This window comes from Cavia porcellus, unplaced genomic scaffold (genome assembly GCF_034190915.1).
Source record: "Cavia porcellus strain 051 isolate PalLab524CR breed Dunkin Hartley unplaced genomic scaffold, mCavPor4.1 scaffold_32, whole genome shotgun sequence".
Classification (NCBI taxonomy): domain Eukaryota; kingdom Metazoa; phylum Chordata; class Mammalia; order Rodentia; family Caviidae; genus Cavia; species Cavia porcellus.
The window spans coordinates 36,921,291-36,941,651 of NW_026947515.1; the positions used below are offsets into that span (position 1 = coordinate 36,921,291).

The 20,361-nt window shown below is 51.1% G+C and overlaps 3 protein-coding genes and 3 non-coding genes across 10 annotated transcripts; all 6 read left to right on the forward strand.

The window, feature by feature from the left end:
• The first annotated feature begins 55 nt into the window (after nt 1-55).
• Nucleotides 56-3,633, forward strand: Tnfsf13 (TNF superfamily member 13). Of its 2 annotated transcripts, XM_023563547.2 has the most exons (7): nt 56-129; nt 972-1,192; nt 1,534-1,612; nt 1,744-1,791; nt 2,048-2,166; nt 2,373-2,511; nt 2,760-3,633. In XM_023563547.2, the coding sequence occupies exons 2-7, from the start codon at nt 986-988 to the stop codon at nt 2,867-2,869; spliced, it is 702 nt and encodes a 233-aa protein (XP_023419315.1). In that variant the 5' UTR covers nt 56-129; nt 972-985; the 3' UTR covers nt 2,870-3,633. The 2 variants fall into 2 exon arrangements, with proteins under 2 accessions (XP_023419315.1, XP_013004196.1); XM_013148742.3 differs by lacking the exon at nt 56-129 and having other exon boundaries at nt 165-1,192.
• A 386-nt stretch (nt 3,634-4,019) lies between these two features.
• On the forward strand, nt 4,020-12,678 carry Senp3 (SUMO specific peptidase 3). 2 transcript variants are annotated; one of them, XM_003466254.5, is made up of 11 exons: nt 4,020-4,276; nt 5,124-5,843; nt 6,556-6,795; nt 6,879-6,990; nt 7,672-7,819; nt 7,947-7,994; nt 8,347-8,424; nt 11,175-11,312; nt 11,476-11,559; nt 11,677-11,727; nt 12,161-12,678. In XM_003466254.5, exons 2-11 carry the CDS (start codon nt 5,135-5,137, stop codon nt 12,269-12,271), a joined length of 1,719 nt encoding a protein of 572 aa, XP_003466302.1. In that variant the 5' UTR covers nt 4,020-4,276; nt 5,124-5,134; the 3' UTR covers nt 12,272-12,678. The 2 variants fall into 2 exon arrangements, with proteins under 2 accessions (XP_003466302.1, XP_063097775.1); XM_063241705.1 differs by lacking the exon at nt 4,020-4,276 and adding an exon at nt 4,344-4,367.
• Nucleotides 12,679-13,536: 858 nt separating this feature from the next.
• On the forward strand, nt 13,537-19,919 carry Eif4a1 (eukaryotic translation initiation factor 4A1). Of its 3 annotated transcripts, none has more exons than XM_003466255.5 (11): nt 13,537-13,656; nt 15,003-15,051; nt 15,419-15,551; nt 16,100-16,239; nt 17,542-17,710; nt 18,050-18,159; nt 18,282-18,425; nt 18,505-18,642; nt 18,739-18,828; nt 19,077-19,156; nt 19,259-19,919. In XM_003466255.5, the coding sequence occupies exons 1-11, from the start codon at nt 13,634-13,636 to the stop codon at nt 19,401-19,403; spliced, it is 1,221 nt and encodes a 406-aa protein (XP_003466303.1). In that variant the 5' UTR covers nt 13,537-13,633; the 3' UTR covers nt 19,404-19,919. The 3 variants fall into 3 exon arrangements, with proteins under 3 accessions (XP_003466303.1, XP_063097778.1, XP_063097777.1); XM_063241708.1 differs by lacking the exon at nt 13,537-13,656 and adding an exon at nt 14,163-14,304; XM_063241707.1 differs by lacking the exon at nt 13,537-13,656 and adding an exon at nt 14,173-14,290.
• LOC111755753 (small nucleolar RNA SNORA48) lies at nt 16,522-16,665 on the forward strand. The gene has a single exon (XR_002790315.1). It is a non-coding gene; the product is annotated as a small nucleolar RNA SNORA48 (small nucleolar RNA).
• On the forward strand, nt 17,829-17,960 carry LOC111755761 (small nucleolar RNA SNORD10). The gene has a single exon (XR_002790323.1). It is a non-coding gene; the product is annotated as a small nucleolar RNA SNORD10 (small nucleolar RNA).
• Nucleotides 18,872-19,010, forward strand: LOC111755741 (small nucleolar RNA SNORA67). Its single transcript, XR_002790305.1, has one exon. It is a non-coding gene; the product is annotated as a small nucleolar RNA SNORA67 (small nucleolar RNA).
• Nucleotides 19,920-20,361: the final 442 nt, after the last annotated feature.

Genomic DNA, 20,361 nt, shown 5'->3' on the forward strand with positions numbered 1-20,361 from the left:
ACCGGTCCTCTGTTCAAGGTACTGCAGCGGTGGCCTCATTTCCCTAGGAGGCGAACTTCCTCCTGTGGGGGAATCCCTGGCTGGGAGGAGCAGGGCCCTTTCTCTTGGAGACCTCAGGACACTCAGCAGGTGCTGGCTGGGAGGTGGGGGTGGGGAGCTGCCCTGGAAGGAAGGCCCAGGCAGTAGGCAGGGTACCAGGGCCAGACATTTGGGGAATCTGAGTCCCTGGGTGCTGGGGGGGAATCCTGAAGCGGCTGGGGGGCTCGGAGCTGGTTCTTTGTCTTAGTCCAGAGCCTTATGTAAGAGCTCTTCTCGGGAAACAGGAAGCGCTCGCTGCCTGCCAAGTGCAGCCCGGGGAGCAGCGCAAGCCTTATTCCAACACACCCGGCCCAGCCTAACCCAGCACCGGCCAGTTGCTGGTCCCTGATTTGCTCCCTACCGACCCTACCTCCCTTTTCTCGCTTCAGTCTCCCCTAGCAAACTTCCACAGAGATCTTCCCCTCCGCCGGGCCCAGGGGTCTTCCACGCTCACCCCAGCCCCTTGACACTTCCCAGCATGTCCCCCATCCCTGCTCCTGGCACCATGCCGCATGGCCAGCCAACCTTCCCTCCCCCAACTCTAGAGCCAACCCCAAGTTCCTAAGCGCTGGCCGCTCCTCCTGGGTGTCACTGGCAGCCCTGTCCTTCTTAGAGAGGCTGGCACCAAACTTTCCTGAGGCTTCGGGGAGTCTCGAGGTGACACCAGCCCCACAGCAGGGGACCAGGAACACCAATAGTACCCCCAGCTTGCTTTCCCCTTCCCTCCTTTTTATTCTCAAGTTCCTTTTTATTTTTCCCTTGCGTAACGCTTTCCGTACCACTGCCTGCACCCCTACCCTCCCCAGCCACTGTGCCACCCCATTCCTGAGGCCACAGCTGTTGGCAGGGTCCCTGGCTCATGCCAGCCTCATCTTTCTCGCTGTCCCCCAAAGGCCCCCTGGACAACATGGGGGGCACGGTACGAGAGTCGGCACTCTCAGTTGCTCTCTGGTTGAGTTGGGGGGCAGCTCTAGGAGCTGTTGCTTGTGCCATTGCTCTGCTGACCCAACAAACAGAGCTGAGAAACCTAAGGAGGGAAGTGAGCCAGCTACAGAGGAGCGCAGCACCCTCCCAGAAAGGGGAAGGGTCTCTTTGGCAGAGTCTCGGCGAGCAGGTGAGTTGGGGGGAAAGAGCAGTTGGGGGGAGCTAAGATGGGTGGCAGTGGGATCTCTGGGGCCCTTGGTTCCAACTTCCCAGTCTACAAAGTTTCAAGTGGATGTAAGAGAGGGTCCTAGGTATAGAAGTCAAAGGAGCAGCCATTCCAGGAAAGGAAACTGTTAACAATTAACGCTTCTTTACCTAACAGATCTTGGAGGGCAGCCAGTACCAAAGCACAGAGTGCTGGGGAAAAGTGCAGGAGAGTTGAGGCATTCCTGGCATGGTGGAAAGCTGAGAAAGCTCGCTCTCTGGGACCTGTTCATCTTAGTCTAATGCTGACCTTCCTTCCGTGAGCAGAGGCCTGATGTCCTGGAAGCCTGGGAGAATGGGGCGAGATGGAGGAGGAAGAGAGCAGTGCTCACCCAGAAGCGGAAGAGTGAGCCCTTGGGCACAGCAGGGGCGGGAAGTGATGGGGACTGCAAGCCCAAGCCTGGGCAAGGGGAGAGGCTGAACACCAGGGCTTGTGGGCAGGTGGACACTGCTGTGATTTCCTCCTTCTTTCCTCAGAGAGGAGCTCAGTTCTGCACCTTGTTCCCATTAACGTTACATCCAAGGGTGAGCACTATTTTAAATAATGGCTTCGGGGGCTGGGGATTTAGCTCAGCCGCATAAGCACCTGCCTTGCAAGTGCGCAGTCATGAGTTCGATCCCTGGTACCGATAAAAATAATAATAATGGCTTTGGGGGAGAGGCACAACCCAGGACCTTGGGGCTGGCATTTGGGCCCAAAAGAATCAGAGCTAAAAAGGGGAGAGCTGGTGTGTATTTCAAAGTGCCAAGAAATCCTGACAGTCACACTCCTCACCTCCAGAGGATTCTGATGTGACAGAGGTGACATGGCAGCCAGCTCTTAGGCGTGGGAGAGGTCTGGAGGCCCAAGGATGTGTTGTTCGAGTCTGGGACACTGGAGTTTATCTGCTGTATAGCCAGGTAACCCGAGACATACCCTAGCTTTTTACAGGGGTCTGGAGGATGACTCTGCACTCTTCTCCTAGAGCCTGTGACCTGCACTGAGGGTTCCTGATCTCTCTGTACCAAACTTTGTTCCCTGGCTCCCACATCAGTGCATCTAAGGCCTCTCAGAACTGAGACATGCCATTCTGATTGTCTTCAGTATGTTCTCTCTTCCTTGCCAGGTCCTGTTTCATGATGTGACTTTCACCATGGGTCAGGTAGTATCTCGGGAAGGCCAGGGAAGGCGGGAGACTCTATTTCGATGTATACGCAGCATGCCCTCTGACCCTGACAGGGCCTACAATAGCTGCTACAGTGCAGGTGAGACCCATGTGGGCAGCGGAGGATAGATGTGAGCAGAGTGGGACCTCCGATTGGGGGTAGTGGTGTGGAGAACACAGTGGGGGGTTGGAGGCCTGGGTGAGAGGCAGATCTGAGGGGCAAAGGACAGAATGCCTAGATTCTTACAGGAAGAAGTAAAGATGGAGCCAGAGAACTCTGCAGAGTAAGACATCAGAGCGTGTGGATGGTTGCGCTTCACTGAGCACCTGTTTGCTCTCTTTTCTCAGGTGTCTTCCATTTACACCAAGGAGATACTCTCAGTGTTGTAATTCCCCGGGCAAAGGCAAAACTTAGCCTTTCTCCACATGGAACCTTCCTGGGGCTTGTGAAACTGTGACTGTGTCATAAAAGGTGGTTCTGAGCGGGGAAGGCAAGTGTGGTAACATACTGGAGACAGCAAGGAGCTGGCTAGACAAAACGGACGGGAAGAGAAACCTCTACTTGGGTTTAACTTCATGACTTTATTCTTCCCTTTTTCTTTGCCTCTCCCACACCCTAGACTCTGAGTTAACAGGTATTAAAGAGGTAGACTATCTTGCTGTTATCGCCCATCCAGCCCTAAATTCTTGTTTGTGGGAGTTGGAAGGAGGGTGCCAGGCATTGTCCAGACCTGCTACGGGTCCCTTGGAATGCATCCAGGACAGCACCACCATCTAGCGGCTGATTGAGGGAATCATCCTGCCTCTTGGCAAAAGTCCCGGAAGCCTCCTTCGGCTCGGGAAAATCCCTACTTCCCCATACCACGCCTCTTTTCAGGTACCCTCAACTTTTCACCGAACAATAAGCCTCATCTTCACTTCTGTCTGTTGGGCAATCGTTTCCGTCACTGTCTCCAGAGAAGCATTTATTATGCGTCCGTCTGCAGCAGATGCCCGACGACAAAGATGGGTCCCTTTTGCAGCCATATTATTCTTCGGGCCCTATGTTTGCCGTTCACGCTTTCCATTACCGTAGCGTAGAAGGCCACTTCAAGTCCCTCCGGGGTGGGACTTCCGAGGAAGCCTTCCATGTCGTATGTCCGTCCTGGCATTGTTCTTGCCTCAGTTCTCTGAGCTCTAATGCTCAATGCTCGCTTAAAGTTAAATAAAAGTGAATGAGTGATATCCGACTCCGTTTCCCATAGTGCCTCGGCTCGGGCCAGCCCTTAACGAGCCCTCCCCGCCCGCCTGCCTTCGCTCCGCTGTACCCCACTAAGTCAGCGTCCTGGGTACCTCAGACTCAAACCCAAACGCGCGGAACGCCTCGGGGCCAAGCCGCAGGGCGACAGGCGGGCCGCGACACGCAGGCGCGTAGGAGCTACCGGCCGTCACACGCCGCCAGGTTGGTGGGGTGCGCATGCGCAGCCTGGCGTGGCGCTCCGAGGCCAGCTGATCCCGTGGCATCTACTTTATCGGGTGGGCGGGGACTGGGGACGTTTTGGCCGCGCCGGCGCCTTTCGCCAGGTGTGACGTATTAATCGTGCGCCGCCACCGCCGGTGGGCCTGGGGATCGCGGGAGGGGGAGGAGGTGGGGGAGGTGATAGTGGTGGAGGTGGAGGCTGAAGCTGAAGCCGAGCAAGAGGTGGCCGAGGTGGAGCGACTCGGCGGGGCGCGCGGCCTAGAAGCGTTGGAAGCCTGAATTGAGACGGCGGCGCCTGAAGACAGCAGGAGTGGCGGGGCTGCCGCCGGCGCTTAAGAGATGAGCCGGGAAGCCTGAGGCAGAGACGCCCGCCCTCGGGCCTGTCCGCCCGGCTTCCCTGTTCCCGGTGAGGACGCCCCTTGCCCTCCCCCCGCCCTGTAGTGGTCTCTTCCATTCCTAGTCTTCGCTGCCACCTAACCCGGCCCAAGAGGCCTTTGGTGAGGTTTTTTAAGGCCCTCGTACCCCAACCTTCCGAGCTTATAGGACCATACACGTGCTGGGACGCATTCTTGTCCCTGGAGTTGGGGCGGGCGTGGGAGCGGTCCGACCAGGGTCTTGCGGCTCAGCTGTCCTAGCGCCGTGATTTGGTCACCTAAGCACTAAGTTGATTCCCTTTCAGTTTGCTTCAAACTCTTTACCCCTACACCAGACTCACCCCCGAGCCATAAGCCTGGTACTCCCATTTGCACCTGAGATGACCTCAGGTGGCCCATACACCTTCGCCACCTCATTCATTCCAGGGGAGAAAGGAACTGTCTTCCCATAATGGAGAGCATAGTTTTGTTATGAAAGTTGTTATCCGCAGATACCTCTATACTGCTTAAGATTCCTGTGCTGAGCCATTTTCCAGCGCTAAATCACTCTTATGGGTACTAAGCTTTCATAGGACAGTATTGGTGGAATTAAAAGGAGAAGTAGGACCTAAAGATGCTGGGCATTACCCAGGCTTCTGAGAAATAAGCCCTCTGAGGCCTGCTGCTTAGCCATTTTCCCTTGTTTGTACCTAGGCAAAGAAGAGGCAATGACACAGACTCTAAAGAGCCCCTTCTGAAGCCGGGAAGAATTAAAACTATGAGTTTTGTGGCGGGTTTTCTTCTTTCTTTAGTTTATTTGCTTTGACTTCAGAGGGGGCATATGGTGGATGAAGCAGAATCTGGATGGAGAGCATACTTAGATTCTGATATGTTTTACAGGGTACTGGAAGATGAAAGAGACTATACAAGGGACTGGGTCTTGGGGGCCTGAGCCTCCTAGACCCGGTACAGCTTACTCAAGCCCCAGGCGGGAGCGGCTTCGTTGGCCCCCACCCCCTAAACCAAGGCTCAAGTCAGGTGGAGGATTTGGGCCAGATCCTGGATCAGGGACCACAGTGCCAGCCAGACGTCTCCCTGTTCCTCGGCCCTCTTTTGATGCCTCGGCTAGTGAAGAGGAGGAAGAGGAGGAGGAGGAAGAAGATGAAGATGAGGAAGAGGAAGTGGCAGCTTGGAGGCTGCACCCCAGATGGAGTCAACTGGGAGCCTCCCAGCGGTCTCGCCCTCCCCGCCCCACTCATCGAAAAACCTGTTCACAGCGCCGCCGCAGAGCCATGAGAGCCTTCCAGATGCTGCTCTACTCCAAAAGCACCTCGCTGACATTCCACTGGAAGCTTTGGGGGCGCCATCGGGGCCGACGGAGGAGCCTCGCACACCCTAAGAACCATCTCTCACCCCAGGAAGGGGGTGCAACGCCACAGGTGCCATCCCCCTGCTGTCGCTTTGACTCCCCCAGGGGGCCACCCCCGCCCCGACTGGGTCTGCTAGGTGCTCTCATGGCTGAGGATGGGGTGAGAGGGTCTCCACCAGTGCCCTCTGGGCCCCCCATGGAGGAAGATGGACTGAGGTGGACTCCAAAGTCTCCTCTGGACCCTGACTCGGGTAAGGTGGGAAAGGGGCCAGGGTGGAGTGGGGAGGGCTAAGAGCCTGGAGCACCAGGAACCTCTTGCTGTGGTGAGAGCTAAGCCTAAGGAAAACAAGCTAAAAGGTCCAGAATAACTCAGAGATGTCTGCTTGTTCCCTACTTACTTTGAGTAGGAAATAAATCAAGGAGACATAGCTGAAAACAATCCCTGAATAAAGGGTGCTGTGGTGTAGGAAAATCAATCTTGCCCACTTCAAATTCTTTTTGCTCCCCTCAAGATCCTCTGTGTTCATCTCCAGAGGATGCCTTTTTATGGTGCTGAACTGGGATATCTCTTTAGAGGGATTGTATCATCCATACGTTTGTCTGTGACATTATTACTCAGAATATTTTGCCTTTAGAAAACCTTAGCCAAAAAATATTACTAGTCAAGTACTTACTGAGGTTTTATTATATCCTGGTTACTAACCTAGGTGTTAAGTGTACAGTAGGGATACCGCTAAAATTTATGGTTTGTGCTTTCTTTTTCTTCTATAGGAATTGTCACTTTCTCTTTAGAAACCGAGACATCTTTATCTAATGTTTTGGGGTCTCTTCCTTAAAGTTTAAATTGGTAGATTGTGCTTTAGTCCATCCTTGTGATTTTATCATTTATATGCATCAGTTAATCCTTTCCTTTTTTTAACTGGGTCAATTTCTCATTTCGATCCTAATTCCGTTTCCTTATAGGTCTCCTCTCATGTACTCTACCCAATGGCTTTGGGGGACCACCTGGGCCAGAAGGGGAGCGTGGCCTAGTACCCCCTGATGCCAGCATCCTCATCAGCAATGTGTGCAGCATTGGGGACCATGTGGCTCAGGAACTTTTTCAGGGCTCTGATTTGAGCACTGCAGAAGAAGCAGAGCGGCCTGGGGAGAAAGCTGGCCAGCACAGCCCCCTGCGGGAAGAACATGTGACCTGTGTGCAGAGTAAGCCTTAGAGGACCTAGTTTCCTTTCCTTGGCCAATTCCTAGGTGACAGTGACACTTTCCTCTCTCCTTCCTCCACTCAGGCATCTTGGATGAATTCCTGCAGACTTATGGCAGCCTCATCCCCCTCAGCACTGATGAGGTGGTAGAGAAGTTGGAGGACATTTTCCAGCAGGAGTTCTCTACACCATCAAGGTGAGGTTGGAAGGACAGATATTCCTCAAAGGAGGGCAGGGCCCTAAGGTATGGAGAGAGAGTACTGTTGCTTCTCTCACAGGGATGTACTGGAGAGGAGAAAGCTAGAACTTAAGGGGAGAGATCTGGAAGCAAGGGGCAGCCTTATCACCTGGGAGGGCCTCTATCAAGGACCTTGAAATACGTATTCATTTGCCTCTTTCTGGGGTGTGGCCCTTTAGGACGTCCTCAAAAGAACCAGTGACAAGGTGGGGAAAAATCATTTTAAAGTCTGCCATGGTGACACATGCCTGTAATCCAAGCACTCGGGAGGCTAAGGCAGGAGGGTCTTTGTGAGAGTTTGAGACCAGCCTGGATTACAAAGTAAACAAAGGCAAGGCTGTCCTGAACTGTATAACTGCATAGTGAGACCCTGTGTCAAAAAGACCCTCCCCTGGGGCTGGGGATTTAGCTCAGGGGCCTAAGCGCCTGCCTTGGAAGTGTGTGGTCCTGAGTGGTCGTGAGTTTGATCCCAGGTACCGATTAAAATAAATAAATAAATAAATAAATAAAAAATGACCCTCCCAAAAAAATCATTTTAGATTTTTTACTCAAGGCAGTAATAGGTGTTTCTAAAAGGCATGTCTGTACGCTCCATGGCCTCCCATCATCTCTTATGTGGCTCCCCCTTTGTCTACTCAGGAAGGGCTTGGTTCTACAGCTGATCCAGTCATATCAGCGGATGCCAGGCAATGCTATGGTGAGAGGCTTCCGGGTGTCCTACAAGCGGCACGTGCTGACTATGGATGACTTGGGGACCTTGTATGGACAGAACTGGCTCAATGACCAGGTGAGAAGAGGGAGAGAGACAGGCCTGAGAGGAGGTTCAGGGAGCAGGGTGTCTGGGACTTCTCTGTGGAGAGCCCTGTACCCACGCCACACCCTCTATGGCAAGTTGCCTCCCATCTTCTTCCCAGGTGATGAACATGTATGGAGACCTGGTCATGGACACAGTCCCTGAAAAGGTAGGCCAGATAATTAACTCCCTTAATGAACTTCTGTAATTCTAAGCAGGTTTTAAAGAAGGTCTCTTTTTTTAGGGAAGGGGTAGTATATGTTAATATTCAAAAAAAATTTTTTTGGTACCGGGGATCGAACTCATGACTATGCACTTACAAGGCAGGCACTTATGCCGCTGAGCTAAATCCCTAACCCTCGTAAACAGTACTTTTTTGGTTAGTGAACTGCAGTGCGGGTTGGTGGAACCAATCATTTGAGCCACATGAAATGGAATGGACTGGGAGGAGGGAGGGGAAACTTGATGGGAAGCTCTGAGGTCTTTAAATTCCATCCAGCTGTTTTTGTGTCATGGCACAGGTGCATTTCTTCAACAGTTTCTTCTACGATAAACTCCGTACCAAGGGTTATGATGGGGTGAAAAGGTGGACCAAAAATGTGAGTTATGAATTCATATCTACTGTGTAGCATCTTGGATCTAAAGAATTAGCCTTTTGGTTTCTATGAACCCTGTCCAGTCTTCCAAATATTAAACATCTTATGTGTGCTAGGCATTGTGTTACTAAGGATACAGTATTAAATTTCTTGCCTTAATAGAGTGAGAATAAGCAAGTTATATTTCACTTAGTGATACGTGCTGTGAACAGGTTAAAACAATAATGTAATAGCTTTTTTTGGTGGTGCTTGGGGTCAAACCTAGAACCTCATACGTCAGGCACGTGCTATATTACTGAACTATCCTCCAGGCAGTAATGTGGTAGCATAAAAGTACTACTTTCTTTTGGATGTCTAAGAAGGTCTCCTGTAGCTGAGGCTTGAATGACGGGAAGCTAGCCATATGCAGATCTGGGGGAACAGTGTTCTAGGCAAGTACAGGAAACCCAGTGAAAAAACTTGATTGAGGAACACAGGGCTTGTATGTGTGGCCTGTGTGCTCCTAGCAGAGTGAGCAAAGGAAGAATGATAGAAGATTGGGCCGGGGAAAGGAAGGTAGAATGTATTCTGTGTGTCCTGAGAAGCCATTCAAGTTGTTGGGTTTTTTTTTTTTAGGGGTGGGACTAGGGGATTGAACTCAGGACCTTGAGTTTGCCAAACAGGCACCCCACTGAGCTAAACCCCCAGCCCTGCCATTGAAGTTTTAAGTGGCTTGAGGATTCCTTGAATTTGTCTTTTTTGAGACAGATTCACTATGCAGTTCAGACTGGCCTTGAACTCACTGTTTACCAGGCTGGTTTGGAACTCACAGTGATCCTCCTACCTCACCCTCCTAAATACTGTGATAACAGGCATGTGGAAACACGCCCATCTCATTGTGGGTTTTTTTTTTTTTCCATACTGGGGATCGAACTCACAACTTCATGCTTGCCAGGCAGGCGCTTATGCCACTGAGCTAAATCTCTAGCCTCTTTGGTTTTTTGAAACAGAGTCTTGCTTATGTAGTTCAGGTTAGCCTTGAACTTGTGTGTGGGTCTTCCCGCCTCAGCTATGATTACAGGAGGTAACCATGTTCAGCTATATAGCCCATTTTGAAATTTCTGTGCTCAGGTTATAAAAGTTTATATGCTCAGGGACCTGGTGGGTCTCTTTCTTCCAGTAAAGGCAGGGAGGGCATACTATGAAAAGAAATTAGCTTTTTATATATACCAAGTTAAAAATCTTGCCTCTTACAGGTATAGTGGCATATGCCCATAATTCCAGCACTCTAGAGGTTGAAGCAGGAGGATTGCTGCAAGTTTGAGGTCAGCCTAGACTACATAGTGAGTTCAAGGCCAGTTTGAACTACATAGTAAAACCCTGAGAAACAAAAACCCAAACAAAAAATCACTCCTTGTAACCTAGTGTGGGTGGCATATGCCTCTAATCTTAGTCTATTAAGGATGAGGCAGGAGGAGCTACATAATGAGACCCTCTTTCAAAAACAAAAGAGTTGGGGCTGGGGATTTAGCTCAGCTGCATAAGCGCCTGCCTTGCAAGTGGGTGGTCCTGAGTTTCATCCCTGGTACCGATAAAAAAAGACCAAAAAAAAAAAGTTTTGCCATTTTTTTCTGGGACTTTGAGCAAGAAGTTAACTGCTCTTGCCAGGTGTGGTGGTGCATACCTATAATGCTAGCACTTGGCAGGCCAAGACAAGAGTATCACTGCTAGTTCAAGGTCAGCCTATGGGCTAATAGTTCAAAACTAGCCTGAACTACACAGTGAGACCTGTCTCAAAAAAACCAAAAAAGAAAAAAAAAAAAAAGGAAGACAGCAACAAAAAGTTCCTGCTGCAGGGTATGGTGACGCATGCCTGTAATTCCAGTGCTTGGGAGGCTGTAACAGGAGGATCTCTGTGTTTGAGGCTAGGCTAGGCTACAAAGTGAGTTCAAGGCCAGCCTGAATGGCATAGTGAGACCCTGTCCCCCCCAGGAAAGTCACTTGTTTCCTTATCTGATATTAAACTTGAGAATGTGTGCTATGATTATTGTGAGCATTAACTGATTAAGCATTTACTTTGGGCTGTATGTATTGTTCTCAGTATGTATGTTTAATGAGTTGATTCTTCACAATAAATGGAAGAAGGTGGGTACCACTATTTTGATCCTCTTAACAGTAAGGCCACTGAGGTATAGAAAAGTTTTAAGTGCATTGTCCATGGCCATGGGCAGGAAGTGGAGATTAGCACTCTGGCAGTCTAGCTGCAGAGTCCTGAGTCTGGATGTCGAGTGTGGTGGTGCCAGCCTGTACTCCCGGGATTCAAAAGGGACTGAGACTGGAGTATCTCCAGGAGTTCAAGGTTAGCCTGGCTCACATAGCAAGGCCCTGTCTCAAAAGAAAAAGAGAATCCTGAGCCTGTTAAGTACTTCCTTTGACAGGTGACAGCTGTCTGGCAATTGTGTGTTCTGTGTGATACTGCCTGTTTGTACTTCCCTTACTCTTTTTTTTAAATCTTTTTCTTATTTATCAGTACCAGGGATCAAACTAACGACCCCCTGCCTGTAAGGCAGGTGCTTACGCCACTGAGCTAAATCCCCAGCACCTTCCCTTACTCTCTTAAGAATGTAAAGGTCTAGGTGTGTCTTACCTCACAATTCAGGGCCTGTATCATATGTTCTCACACTTGGCTTTCTTGCCTTATTTCCTTTTTCAGACTTCATGGCAATTACCAGGATCCTTGTGTGTTGTGCCTAACCTTTGGGCTCTTTCTTCAGGTGGACATCTTCAATAAGGAGCTACTGCTGATCCCCATACACCTGGAGGTGCATTGGTCTCTCATCTCCGTGGACGTGAGGCGACGTACCATCACCTATTTTGACTCACAGCGCACCCTAAACCGCCGTTGCCCTAAGGTTTGAGGGGTGGAGGCAGGGACAAGGTAGAATGCAGGGGGATCCTGCGGCAAGGCATTCCAGGAAGGAGGATGGGTTTGGGGTCTCTGAGGCATGACCTGCCACCACCATACTGTGGGTTCTGGGGGTGGACATAACTTGATCTTTTTCTTCATTCACTTAGCATATTGCCAAGTATTTACAAGCAGAGGCAGTGAAGAAAGACCGGCTGGATTTCCACCAGGGTTGGAAAGGTTACTTCAAAATGGTGAGTTTCCAACTGTGGGGGAATGAGGTGATTGTGAGGGTAGTTGTAGTTGGTGGACATTTAAATCAGAGCCCTGGGAGTCCCCAAGTGAATGGGGTCTTCCTTTCTGTTCTGTAGAATGTGGCCAGGCAGAATAATGACAGTGATTGTGGCGCCTTTGTGTTGCAGGTAAGGTGACTGGGGCTTGCTTCTCCTCCAGCTCTGGAGTCAGTTGGGTTGAAGTGTTGGGAGGTGCTTTCCTCACTGGTTCACAGTCAGCTGTGGGGTAGGAAGTAGCCTTATGTATTAACACAAAAGCCCCGATTTCATTGGGTTCTTCATCCCACAGTGAGACTGGCTGGTCTCGTGACTCTTGGCTTGAGCTATCTCCTAAACCCTGACTCAGTGTATTTGTTCTCACACCATAAATGAATTGTGTATTAAGAACAGTTGTTTTACAGTCGGGCTGTTTTTGAATCCCCCACTATGAGACTGTAAGACCCTTGCTTTCTCTATGTCAACTGGGGACTGGGACATCAGCATATGTAATACGCAGCACTGGTCCTGCTTTGCGAGGGGTGTTCAGTAGATGGTTCTCATGGCCTGCTCTGTTAACACCCAGTACTGCAAGCACCTGGCCCTGTCTCAGCCATTCAGCTTCACCCAGCAGGACATGCCGAAACTTCGACGGCAGATCTACAAGGAGCTGTGTCACTGCAAACTCACTGTGTGAGCCTCGTACCCCAGGCCCTGGGCCCATCAATGGGCAGGGGGCCGTGGGATACCCTTCCCGAGAAACTCCAGTTCCTTTCCTCTTGTCTCTCGCCTCCCAACCCATCCTTTTTCATATTTAAAATGTTTTGATTTCTGTATTTTTTTTCTTTGAGAGAATACTTCTTGATTTCTGATAGGCAGGGAATGGCCACAGACAGCTCTTCCCTTCCTCTTTGCCGAGGAGTATTGCCTTGTGGCCTGGGTGGAGCAGTCATCCCCCTTCCATGCACAGGGGGCAGGAAATCCTTGTGGGGTGGGGGGCGCAAAGGGATTACTGCCTGCCAGATCTTCAAACTTTTTTTTATATATATATATAAATGCCACGGTCCTGCTCTGGTTAATAAAGGATCCTTTGGAGATTCGTAAGTGTTGGTCTTCCTTAAGGGCCTCAAGCTAGCTGGGCATGGTGGCGCACGCCTTGTAATCCCAGCACTCAGAAGGCTAAGGCAGGAGGATCAAAGCAAGTTCAAGGCTAGCCTGAACTATATAGTGACACTTTGTCTTAAAAAAGACAAAAAGGGGCCCTAATGTGCTCCGAGGCCACAGAAGCTAGCTAATTCACACCTGAGTCGGGCAATGTCAGTACCCCATCTGTGCAACCCAAGACAAATTCCCAGCTTTGGGAGCAAAGGGCAGGAAAAAGGTAGCGTAGGTAAGCTTCAAAACTAAGGGGTTCAGAGAGAGGGTTGGGGACAGGACTGAACGGAGCCGGCCAGGTCTATCCAATAGGCCGGCCCTTACCCTGGAAACAGGCCCTTTGCCGCCTCCTCCCAGCCAGGCATCCTCCAGGGTCTGGGATGTCGCGTCTGATTTTGTCATAACTGCTACTTAAGACACGCCCGGGCGTCGGGTCGCTCCTGCAAGGGAGAACAGATAAGAAATTTGGGTCCTGCGGACGCGGGAGCGGAGAGAAGCGGAAGCGGCAGCCCGGAAGTCCCTGGAGGCCAAGGCCTTCGCCCCCTGCCTTGATAGGGCCTGCCGAGTCACGTGGGCGGGACAAGCCCACCTCCGCACGTGTAAGGGTGCAGGGCCGCAAGATGGCGGCCAGGCCTCGCGGCCTGACACCCGTGTGTCACTTCCGTGCCGGCGAGAAAGACGGGCTCCCTGGCCAATGGAGGGCAGGGGCGGGCCCGCAGCCTGACAGGCGCTCGAGCTGCCCAATGACGGCTGCGGATTACAGCGCGTACGGCTGACGTCATGCCGACTTGCAGCGCGCCGGCAGGCGGGGACGAGGCTGCCAGGCCAATGCGCTAGCCGGGGCGGGGTCGGCTGCTCTATAAGTTGTCGATAGGCGGGCACTCCGCCCTAGTTCCTAAGGATCATGTCTGCGAGTCAGGATTCCCGGTAAGAAAGGCGTCTGTAAGAGGAGGTGGCTACTTACCCCGCTGTTCCCTTCGGAGGGCCCTTCCGGCGGGCCGGGAGGTGCCCCCGCCCCAGGCCCGTCGGGGGTGCGGGAAGGCCCAGCGGGAGGAGCCGTCCGGGGGGCGAGGGGAAAGTCTACGGCCGACCGTGCCGCCGGGCCAGAGGAAAGGACATCCCGGCTGGGGCGGAGCGCGCGAGGGTCTTCGTGAGGCCTCGACCTGGGGCGGCGCTGTGCACGAAGCCCCGGCGCTGACTGGCGAGACGAGGTCGCGACCTAGCGTGGGAAAGAGGCGGGGGCGGCCGCGCGGCCCGGGCCGACCGCTCCGGTCGCCTGCTGTGTTGGGGGGCGCGCGCGGCTCCGGAGGGTCCTGACGGTACCACTCGCGAGTGGCGGGGGTGCCCGGCCCTCGGCACGTCGCGGTGGTAACGTGGGTCGGGAGAAGAAGCCGGCCGTTCAGTGTGCTGGTTTTCTTGACGGCCAGGACTGAGCCTAACCCCGAGGAGCGGCCGCGTGAGGCACCAGGAGCCCACCCGGCGTCGGGCGGGCGGGTCCATTTTGCCGCACAAGCCGGGCAATTGGCAAACTGCGGATGGGCAGGTCCACTTTCCTTCGGGGGTGAGCGGCCTGAGGTATGGGAGGGCGACGCCAATTCGCGACGGGGGCGGGCGGGATGTGGATTGTTCCTTGGGCGGGGGGCGAGACGCCGCTGGGTGGTCGAGGGAGCGAGCACATGGCGGCCTGAGGGGTTCCCCTCCCCCATTCTGCTTCGCTGCTAAGTGTTGTGCAATCTTCCTCTTTGCTAGCTCGGCTGGGGCTCATTGTGCGCGAGGCCGCCACCGCCCGCGGCCTCCCACATCCGGGCACTGCGAGGGGGGGACTCGGCTGGATGGGGTGGGGGAGGGCGCGGGCGGAATGACGTGGGGGAAGGGGATGTCCTGCCCTCCATCTGGGCGATGAAGGGCGGGACTTCCGGCGCTCTGATGCTTCGGTGGGAGGTGCACGCGCTTGGGCTTTGAGCAACCAAGGCCGGCACACGTGGGCCTCGCAGCTAGCTCTGCATCCTGGCCACTTCTGCGTGGCAGCAAAGCCTTCCAACCCTAGGGTCCTCAAAAGAGGGTTACCTCGTGTCGGGGGCGGGCTACTCACCCTGAGCCGCTCCCGAGATGGGGCAAAGGCCTGGCTCATTCCTAAAGTGACTTGTGAGTGTCTTGGGAACTGGTGGGAATTTGGGCTGGATGCGGGGCAAGGCCTGATGGCATTATGCATGGCTGGTTGCCAAAGTGCTTCATTCAGGCAGGGGGACAAAACTCATGCTTTAAATCAACAGATCCAGAGACAATGGCCCAGATGGGATGGAGCCCGAAGGCGTCATTGAGGTGAGACTGGAACCTGACACCACCTCTTTAGAAAGGACTGTGTCACTAGCAGTGCTTCCTTGTTCCTGAAATGCTAGTTAAGGAACTGAAGCTTGATTAGTAATACGGCCTATTGTGGGACATCTTACATTCCTGAAGATGTCTGTGAAACATGTGGTTTTGAGTCTTGTTCTCATCTCTAGAATTCCCAACTTCATAGGTATGTGGAGTTGAGTGGACTAGCCTCTTAGAAGTGTTTACCCAGTGCCTACAACCGTCTGGCTTCCCTGGAGGATGGAGAGGAGAGGCTGTGGGACGTTGCAGACACATCTCATTTGCACCAGCTCCTTTTCCACTACTTAGGTTTTAATTTCTTTGCTTCTTGCAGAGTAATTGGAATGAGATTGTTGACAGCTTCGATGATATGAACCTCTCAGAGTCACTCCTTCGTGGCATCTACGCCTATGGTTTTGAGAAACCCTCTGCCATCCAGCAGCGTGCCATTCTTCCTTGTATCAAGGGTGAGCTCTCACAGCCTTAAAATACAGATAGAAACTGATCTGAATAGCAGAGCATCCAGCTGGCACTTCTCATTAAAAGGTAGAACAATTCCTTGGTCATCCCAGCTTGATTTGACTCTATCTGTGCCCGTGTCTGGTTCTCCTCTTAGGCACATGGGTTGCTGGGGGGGGGTTTTGTTGTTGTTTTTTAAGCTTTTAGAATTGTTATTTCTGGGGCTGGGGATTTAGCTCAGTGACATAAGCACCTGCCTTGCAAGCAGGCAGTCGTGAGTTCGATTCTCAGTACCGATAAAAAGGAAAAAGACCAAAAAAAAAAAAGAATTGTTATTTCTGGCTTAACTTGGTGTGGTATCACTGAATGAGTGGTCTGACCTTGTCTTGTGATCTGTTCTTACTGTGTCACTGTATTGTAAAGTGATTTAAAAAGCACTTAATGCTTAGTTTATAACTGTTGGTGCTTATTGATCTCATGAAGTTAGACCTTGAGTATCTGTGAGACCACAGTGTTTATCCTCTGTCACATCTAACCTTTAAATTTGTCTGTTCAGGTTATGATGTAATTGCTCAAGCCCAGTCTGGAACTGGGAAAACGGCCACATTTGCCATATCAATTCTACAACAGATTGAGTTAGATCTAAAGGCTACTCAGGCTTTAGTTCTGGCTCCAACTCGAGAATTGGCTCAGCAGGTAAGAGTGGCTTCTTTTCCTTCTTCCTGAAGGCTGCTTTAACAATGATAGGCATAATCCAAAAGTCAGGTGCATTCTCTGACCAGTCAAGTGAAGACACACTTAGGGTAAGAAGTGGGTTGATGGCATGTAGCTCTCAGAATCTGCTGGGTTTAATTATAAGCTGCTTTTGACCTAAGCATCATAGTCACCATTTACTCCACCCATTTCCTGAGTTAAATGGGAAGGTTGCTGGGTGGGGCCTGGCTGGCTGGGCCAGTTTGGTAGCTGTTTAGTGAAGGAACCCCCTGGCAGTGGGCAAAGAGACACCTCACTGGTGGTGGTGTTCTTACATCAGTCAGGGGCAGAAGAGATGACAGTCCTTTGTTCATCCTAGCTTCATGCCTGGGTTGGTAGCTAAAGCTGTTTCATGCCTAGGGCACATAAAATCCTAATCTTGGTCTCTGTTCTCTTATTGGGTCTTGAAGGGGAATGAATTAGAACTCAATAGATTAATAGCAGATAACAGATTATGGTGATGTGAACTTCAGCCACAATATTGTAGACATAGGGATATGTATGTGTCCTATAGAAGTACGAAGCGTTTATTAGGAATCTATGTGCTTGGGAAACAAATCAAAATTGTCTAGCCAGTGTTGGCAAACTATGTAGAGCTTTCAAAAAATGATTCAGTCTGCTGTGTATGGTAGGTTCACCATCACTGCTCTAGGCGGTGGTTGCTTTGTTTTGGGGTTTTGTTGTCTTTTTTTTTTTTTTTTACTATGTAGTTTTGAGTTGACCTCAAGCTTATGATAATCCTGCTTCCGCCTCCTGAATGTTAGGATTCCAGGCTTGTGTCACCATGCCTGTTAAGCCGTTCAGGCTGGCCTTGAGGTCACTTTGTAGTCCAGGCTGGTCTCAGACTCCCAACCATCCTCCCACCTCAGCCTCCCGAGTGCTGGGACAGGTGTGAGCCACCACCCCCAGCACCTACCATGCCTCTTTTAAGGAAAACTACTGGTTGCCTTTTGCCCCTGATGTTCTTCCAAAGTGAGTTTTGTAGTAATGCACATTTGAAGGTTGAATACATAAAAGACATTAAGATAAAGAATCAGGTCCCAGGTCCTAGCTGAGTGTGGTGGTGCACATCTGGGATCCCAGTACTTGATAGGCTGAGACAGGAGGATCAGTAAATTCCTTGCTAGCCTGGGCTACATACGGAGTTTAAGGCCACCCTGAGCTGTAAAAAAAAAACATTTAAAAAAACAGGAACCTAGGTGTGGTCAGAGTTAACAGATGAATACCTTTTTTTTCTTGATTCAGATACAAAAGGTGGTCATGGCATTAGGAGATTACATGGGTGCCTCATGTCATGCCTGTATTGGGGGTACCAATGTGCGCGCTGAGGTACAGAAGCTGCAGATGGAAGCTCCTCATATCATTGTGGGAACCCCTGGCCGCGTGTTTGATATGCTTAACCGGAGATACCTATGTGAGTACTTCATAATTCCCTGGGTCGTTTCTGTCGAGTCCTTGTTTCCCAGGCGTTCAGCTTAATTAAGCCAAGTCTCATTTCCAAGGATGCTAGTTTTCTTTTCCCTAAAATAGTTGCTCTGTGATGAAGCCCATGCGTGTCATCTGAGCCTGGCTTTCCTCTTATAGCCCAGGTAGTGTTCTACTTCCCAGGGCCATCATGTTGGGGGAAGTCATGGGCAAAGGATCAGTTTTTAAATTCTGAGAGCAGACTGCCTTCCCTCCCCTTTTAATCCAGAGAGTTGGGTAAAAGCTTCATGTTTGTCTGATTATGTTGGTATTTTTGTCTGCCTTGTAGCTCCCAAATATATCAAGATGTTCGTGTTAGACGAAGCTGATGAAATGCTGAGCCGTGGATTCAAGGATCAGATTTATGATATATTCCAAAAGCTCAACAGCAACACCCAGGTAAAGAAAAGTGCCATCTTACAAGTAATAGCCAGTGATTCCTTAATTTGATTAAGATGTAGCCAGGTTAAATTGTAGGGCAGTATTGTAGGACATTTTATGGATTGTCTTTTTTCCAATAGGTAGTTTTGTTGTCAGCTACAATGCCTTCTGATGTGCTAGAGGTGACCAAGAAGTTCATGCGGGACCCTATTCGGATTCTCGTCAAGAAAGAAGAGTTGACCCTAGAGGGTATCCGCCAGTTCTACATCAATGTGGAGCGAGAGGTGGGTGCAGTGTCTGAGGCCGGCCTGGTGACCAGGCGCTGGATGCTGCCCTTACTGATACATTTTTTTTCCTATCCAGGAATGGAAGCTGGACACGTTGTGTGACTTGTATGAGACCCTGACCATCACACAGGCAGTCATCTTCATCAACACCCGAAGGAAGGTCGATTGGCTCACTGAGAAGATGCATGCCCGAGACTTCACTGTCTCTGCCATGGTGAATTTTCTCTCTTGTCAAAGGCTGTATCAGTGCCATGTCTCCCCAGAACCCCTGTGCCTACCCGCTCCCCATATCCTCTCTTCCATCTTCCAGCATGGAGATATGGACCAAAAGGAACGAGACGTGATCATGAGGGAGTTCCGGTCTGGTTCCAGCAGAGTATTGATTACCACTGACTTGCTGGTAAGTAGAAGGGTATTCTGAAGATTGGGAAAAAGGAAGGAGAATCCAAGGTGATTCCCTCTCCAAGAGGCCAGTCAGTGCCCCTTTCAGGAAAGTAGCAACTTGGAAGAAAATCTGGCATGCCTGAGGTCGGGGGACAGGGGATTCTTGTTTCCTTTACCTTCCTTTGGCTGCCTACAGGTATAGAAGTGCCCTCTGGGTATATTGTGCCTTTATTTGCAAACATTATTTATCTTTTTTACACTTAGGCCAGAGGCATTGATGTGCAACAGGTTTCTTTAGTCATCAACTATGATCTTCCCACAAACAGGGAAAACTACATCCACAGGTCAGTAGGCAGCGGGTACCTGCCCGCCTCCCTTTGCCTGACACCCCTGAGCCCGCGTCTGTTCCTCCTCCCTCTTCCTATTGCATTGTTCCTGTTTTCCAGAATCGGTCGTGGAGGCAGATTTGGCCGCAAGGGTGTGGCTATTAACATGGTGACAGAAGAAGACAAAAGGACTCTGCGAGACATCGAGACTTTCTATAACACCTCCATTGAAGAGATGCCCCTCAACGTTGCCGACCTCATCTGAGAGGGGCTGTTCTGCTTTCTAGCCCCAACCAGAGTTCAGCCTTTGGGGGGCTGAGGAGCAGCTGGAGGGGGGAGGGAGGGGAGCCAAGGGATGGACATCTTGTCAAGTTTTTTTTTCTTTTTTTTTTTTTTTTTCCTTTGAATAAATGTCACTTTTTGAGGCAAAAGAAGGAACCGTGAACATTTTAGACACCCTTTTCTTTGGGGGTACATTTGCCCCGGGCGCCGTCTCCTCCCAAAAACACTAATTCATTTCCTTAACCTAGTTGCCTCAGGTCCCAGAGGCTCTCCCTCCCCTGACCAAATCTCCTGGGAAGTCCAGGGGAGTGTGTAACAAGTTAACTTGATCTCACTTGCTGGACCAAAATCTCCTGAGTGAGGTTGTCCGCAGGGGATGTCCCCAGGTGGGGGGAGCAAGGGAGAGAAAATGGTAGCCATTTTTACATTGTTTTGTATAGTATTTATTGATTCAGGAAACAAACAACAAAATTCTGAATAAAATGACTTGGAAACTGCCTGTTTGGGCTGCTTCTTTCTTGGCCTCTCCCACCTGCCACTTGGGTATATCTCCCCTATTTGCCCAGCCTTGATGTGACTACCCAAGAGCTACAGGAAGTGCTCAGGCTGCACTGTCACAAGCACCTCACGTGCTTAGGCTGGGAGGAAGCACGTGTGTGACCCTGAAGGGCCATGGTTGACGGTTGGGGCTGCTGGGGCAGGCGGGTCCCTGTCCCGAGAGCCTGTGCTACGTAGCAGCACCAAGAACCAGCCTTGGGGTTCGTAGGCTGGCTCTGCAGAGGGCCCTGGCAGTGCAGGTCCTGTAACCACTTGTTGAGTGCTGAGTGGTGCTCAGGAGGCATGGGTTCCCCTGAATCAGCGCCCCAGAACTCGCCTCTACTCACATGATCCCTTTGACTTTGTCCTAATAACCTCCCACGAGGGAAGCCAGAGCCAATGGT

Excerpts from the sequence above, each read along its gene's own strand:
- Senp3 (XM_003466254.5), top strand. The coding sequence starts at position 5,135 with ATGAAAGAGACTATACAAGGGACTGGGTCTTGGGGGCCTGAGCCTCCT. Across the intron at positions 5,844-6,555 it reads TCCTCTGGACCCTGACTCGG|GTCTCCTCTCATGTACTCTA; the intron begins GTAAGGTGGGAA and ends GTTTCCTTATAG. Across the intron at positions 6,991-7,671 it reads GAGTTCTCTACACCATCAAG|GAAGGGCTTGGTTCTACAGC; the intron begins GTGAGGTTGGAA and ends TTGTCTACTCAG.
- Tnfsf13 (XM_013148742.3), top strand. The coding sequence starts at position 938 with ATGCCAGCCTCATCTTTCTCGCTGTCCCCCAAAGGCCCCCTGGACAAC. Across the intron at positions 2,167-2,372 it reads TTTATCTGCTGTATAGCCAG|GTCCTGTTTCATGATGTGAC; the intron begins GTAACCCGAGAC and ends CTTCCTTGCCAG. Across the intron at positions 2,512-2,759 it reads CAATAGCTGCTACAGTGCAG|GTGTCTTCCATTTACACCAA; the intron begins GTGAGACCCATG and ends CTCTTTTCTCAG.
- Eif4a1 (XM_063241707.1), top strand. The coding sequence starts at position 14,265 with ATGGGCAGGTCCACTTTCCTTCGGGG. Across the intron at positions 15,052-15,418 it reads AGCCCGAAGGCGTCATTGAG|AGTAATTGGAATGAGATTGT; the intron begins GTGAGACTGGAA and ends TGCTTCTTGCAG. Across the intron at positions 19,157-19,258 it reads AGGGAAAACTACATCCACAG|AATCGGTCGTGGAGGCAGAT; the intron begins GTCAGTAGGCAG and ends CCTGTTTTCCAG.